Raw genomic sequence first — 5,289 nt, forward strand, 5'->3', positions numbered from 1 at the left:
GGAACTAAAACCAACAAAAACAACGGTGAATACAATATCAGGTCCTGTAGACTTGATTAAAGGATGTGGTAAAGCACAATTTTTGTTACCTAATGGTACAAAATTTTTGATCAATGATGCTTTATATTCACCACAATCGAAAAGAAATTTGTTGAGTTTTAATGATATATATTCCCATGGGTATGATACTCAAACAATGAATGAAGGGAATGAGAAATATATGTGTCTTACCACATATAAATCAGGAAAGAAATATGTGATTGAAAAACTACCAATGCTCCCTACTGGATTGCATTATACACATATACGTCCCATTGAATCAAACATGGTAATTGATAATTCTTCAATATTAACCAATTGGCATGATCGATTAGGACATCCTGGTTCAACAATGATGCGAAGAATTATAGAAAATACACATGGTCATCCATTGAAAGACCAGAAGATCTTTCAGAATAATAAGTTTCAATGTAAAGCATGTTCTCTTGGAAAACTTATTATAAGACCATCACCAGCCAAAATCCAAACTGAATCACCAATGTTTCTTGAACGTATTCAGGGTGATATTTGTGGACCAATCCATCCACCATGTGGACCATTCAGATACTTTATGGTATTGATTGATGCCTCCAGCAGATGGTCACATGTATGTTTATTGTCAACTCGAAATGTTGCATTTGCAAGATTACTTGCTCAAATAATAAAATTGAGGAATCAATTTCCCGATTATACAATCAAGAAAATTAGACTTGATAATGCTGGTGAATTTACTTCCCAGACTTTCAATGATTATTGTATGTCTATGGGAATCATTGTTGAGCATCCTGTTGCTCATGTACATACTCAAAATGGATTGGCTGAATCATTGATTAAACGTCTGCAAATGATTGCTAGACCAATGATTATGAAAACAAAGCTCCCTATTTCTATATGGGGACATGCAATTTTACATGCTGCTTCATTAATTCGCATCAGACCAAGTGCATATCATAAATACTCCCCATTGCAGCTTGCATTTGGTAAAGAACCAGACATTTCTCATCTGAGAATTTTTGGATGTATGGTGTATGTGCCTATTGCACCACCTCAACGAAAGAAAATGGGACCTCAAAGAAAGATTGGAATTTATATTGGTTATGATAGTCCATCGATCATTCGATATCTTGAACCACAGACAGGCGACGTGTTCACAGCACGTTTTGCTGATTGTCATTTTAATGAGGAAATCTTCCCAATGTTAGGGGGAGAACAGAAACATACCGAAAAAGAAATTACATGGTATGTATCATCATTGTTACATCTGGATCCAAGAACAAAACAATGTGAAAAAGATGTACAGCAAATTGTGCACTTGCAAAGAATAGCAAATCAAATACCAGATGCATTTGCAGACACAAAAGGGGTAACTAAATCATATATACATGCTGCAAATGCCCCTGCTCGAATTGAAATTCCGAAGAAACAAATTGAAGATAGTCATGATGTCATTAAACGCCTGAAGCGTGGAAGGCCAGTTGGTTCCAAGGATAAAAATCCTCGAAAAAGAAAATTCATAGAGAAACACAATGATCACAAAATAGAGAATGATGTTCCTGAAGAAACACATAATGATCACAAAATAGAGAATGATGTTCCTGAAGAAACACATGATGATGAAAATGTTTTGTCAGAACCACAAACTGACGAGAATCATGAAATCTCTATCAATTATATTAATACTGGAAAAATATGGAACCGAAAAGATATAGAAGAAATTGATGATATATTTTCTTATAATGTGGCAATCGACATCATAAATGATAATGAAGATCATGAACCAAAATCTTTTGGTGAATGTAAAAATCGGCAGGATTGGATAAAATGGAAAGATGCCATCCAGGTTGAATTGGATTCGCTAAATAAACGTAATGTTTTTGGACCTATAGTCCTTACACCTGAAGGTGTAAAACCTGTTGGATACAAATGGGTTTTTATTCGAAAGCGAAATGAGAAAAATGAAATAGTAAGATATAAAGCTCGACTTGTTGCACAAGGTTTTTCTCAAAGGCCTGGAATTGATTATGAAGAAACGTATTCTCCTGTGATGGATGCAATTACGTTTCGGTATTTGATTAGCTTGACAGTATCTGAAAATTTAGAAATGCGTCTTATGGATGTTGTTACAGCTTATTTATATGGATCACTTGATAGTAATATATATATGAAAATCCCTGAAGGATTTAAGATGCCTGAAACACAAAGTTCAAAACCCAGAGAATGTTATTCTGTGAAATTACAAAGATCATTATATGGGTTAAAGCAATCCGACCGAATGTGGTATAAAAGGCTAAGTGATCACTTGATGAAAAAGGGATATGTAAATAATTCAATATGCCCTTGTGTTTTCATTAAGAAAACAACATCCGGATGCGTAATTATTGTTGTATATGTTGATGATTTATACATCATTGGAACGAATAAAGAAATTCAAGAAGTTGTTTCATACTTGAAGGAAGAATTTGAAATGAAGGATCTTGGAAAAACCAAGTATTGTCTGGGTTTACAAATAGAACAAAAAGAATGTGGAATATTTGTTCACCAGATAAATTATATAGAAAAGATCCTTAAACGTTTTAATATGCATAAATCAAATCTTCTAAGTACTCCAACGGTTGTTAGATCATTAAACATAGAAAAAGATCCATTCCGTCCATGTGAAGACGATGAAGATAATCTTGGTCCAGAAGTACCATATTTAAGTGCTATTGGTGCCCTTATGCATCTTACAAATTGTACAAGGCCTGATATATATTTTGCCGTAAATTTATTGGCAAGATTTAGCACATATCCAACAAAGAGACACTGGAACGGAATTAAACATATATTCCGTTATCTACGAGGAACGACAGACTTGGGACTTTTGTATTCAAAATATGCTAATCCATGTATAATTTGTTATGCCGATGCTGGATACTTATCTGATCCATACAAGGCACGTTCCCAAACTAGATATGTATTTACTCGTGGAGGCACTGCAATTTCTTGGCGTTCACAGAAACAAACGCTCGTAACAACTTCATCAAATCATGCCGAGATTATCGCACTACATGAAGCAAGCCGTGAATGTGTGTGGTTAAAATCAATGACCCAACATATCCAAATCTCATGCGGATTATCATTCGACGAGAAGCCTGTGATACTATATGAAGATAATGCTGCATGTGTTGCTCAAATGAAAGAAGGATACATAAAAAGCGACAGAACTAAACATATTCCTCCTAAGTTCTTCGCATTCACCAAGGAGCTTGAGAAGAATAAATATATTGATGTTCGTCACATTCAATCAAGTAAAAACTCATCAGATCTCTTCACAAAGGCACTTCCTACGACAATATTCAGAAAGCACATATATAATATTGGGATGCGCAATCTACGAAATCTGTGAAGAATTGTTCGTGTCAACATGAGGGGGAGTTTACGTGACTGCACTCTTTTTCCCTTACTATGGTTTTTATCCCAATGGGTTTTTCCTAGTAAGGTTTTTAACGAGGCAGTATAAAAACACGTAATGAAGACAATCATTATGATCATCATCACAAGGGGGTGTTGAAAATTAATATTTTAATATTGAATATTTGAATATTGAATGTTGAATATTTGAATGTTGAAAATTAGGTAAAATTAGGTGTTGAATATTGAAATTTATGTGTGATGATGAAGGTAATGATGTAATTTATTTTTGGATTATTTGTAAAAAATTTCTATAAATAGATCTCTTATTTGTGAAGAAAATCACAATTGAGTTGAGAAAAAAATATTATAAAGTGTGTAGTGTGATAATTTTGAGAGTTTGAGATTTTTAGTTTTTACCGTAAATTTTTACTTTTTCAAAACAAAATTATAATTATTTTGACCCAAATAATAAAAGCCCAAAATAAACTCTTGTCCCTTGGAATCCCATGATCCCAATCTACACCTTGTCTTCACAATTGCTCTTTTTGCCTACCAAAATCTAGAAAGTGTTTAAAACAAGATAATCTTTATTTGGTTCCTTAAATTTTCCCATGTCTATAAACTTCTTCCCAATTCTTGAAACACCAAATATTTAACCACAAAATATGGCCATTGATGTATACTCAGAAATCTCATGCCCTGTGATTAGTCCAAGAATCTCATTCTCTCTTGATCTCAAAGAATCGGATTTAATCCCTGTAAATGTTCAAACGAATCGACTGATTCTGAATCCGACCATCGATTTCGATTTCTGTATAGCTCCGCATTTTCCGCATCAAATCTCCTCCGCCGATGAACTCTTCGCAAATGGCAAAATCTTGCCTGTTCAGATCAAGAAAATGGATCAAACCCTCCAATTTGAGGCAAAATCCACCCCGAAACCACCGAAAATCGTCGAAAATGTGACCGAAAACACGAAGAAGAAGAGGCTGATCGAGTTCCTATCCACCGGTTTCGATGCAGATGAAGAAGAACATAAAATATCATCAACAGCATCAGCAGCAACGACGACGACAAAACCGTTTTGGAAGTTCAGAAGAAGCGCCAGCTTGAACTGCGACACGGGCGGAAGCGGCACGAAAGGATTGCTCCGATCTCTGGAGTTTTTTACACGGAGCAACTCGACGGGTTCTGTTCGGAAACCGATTCATAAGCAGAATTCGTCGAAAGAATCATCGAATACTTGTTCGAATTCGATGTTTTACTATTCTCCGAGTTCATCAAAAAGGCCTGCAATATTGAAGAAGAGTGGCAGCAGATCGTGCAACAGCAATGGGATTCGAGTTGCTCCAGTTTTGAACATTCCAACAGCATATATTGCAAAAGGTACTGTTAACTTGTTTGGAATTAGTTCCTTGTTTAGCAGTAAAAAATCAAGAAAGAAGAACAAATGATTCTTCAAATTTTTGTTTTATAATTTTTGACATTTGATGTTTATGGTTAGTTAAGAATATATATATATATATATAAAAGATAAATTTTGGATTGACGAAATAGTTTGCAAATTACATTAATTAAGTAAAGTACATTGTACAAACAATGTGTGACAAGCTTGTTCAAAAAAATATTGGTAAGAGAATCAAGCTCTTGACTATTAATTTGACTCTCATCTACTTCATGAACTCGCACAACACGTTTAATTATATATAATTTTTTATACTTCTATTATTAAATCAATATTTTTACATATCTTATTGTATTATTAAATATAATTTTTTTTAATGAAGAATTTTTCCTTATATAGTCATCATCATCGACCGTTAAATATAATATTTTAACGACGAGTATTTTGGTTGT

General features: G+C 34.0%; 1 protein-coding gene across 1 annotated transcript; it reads left to right on the forward strand.

Moving 5' to 3' along the window:
* The first annotated feature begins 4,097 nt into the window (after window positions 1–4,097).
* Window positions 4,098–4,886, forward strand: LOC140963922 (uncharacterized). The gene has a single exon (XM_073423408.1). It carries the CDS (start codon window positions 4,098–4,100, stop codon window positions 4,884–4,886), a length of 789 nt encoding a protein of 262 aa, XP_073279509.1.
* The last annotated feature ends 403 nt before the right edge of the window (window positions 4,887–5,289 follow it).

Source organism: Primulina huaijiensis, chromosome 18, assembly GCF_012295235.1.
Source record: "Primulina huaijiensis isolate GDHJ02 chromosome 18, ASM1229523v2, whole genome shotgun sequence".
Lineage (NCBI taxonomy): Eukaryota > Viridiplantae > Streptophyta > Magnoliopsida > Lamiales > Gesneriaceae > Primulina > Primulina huaijiensis.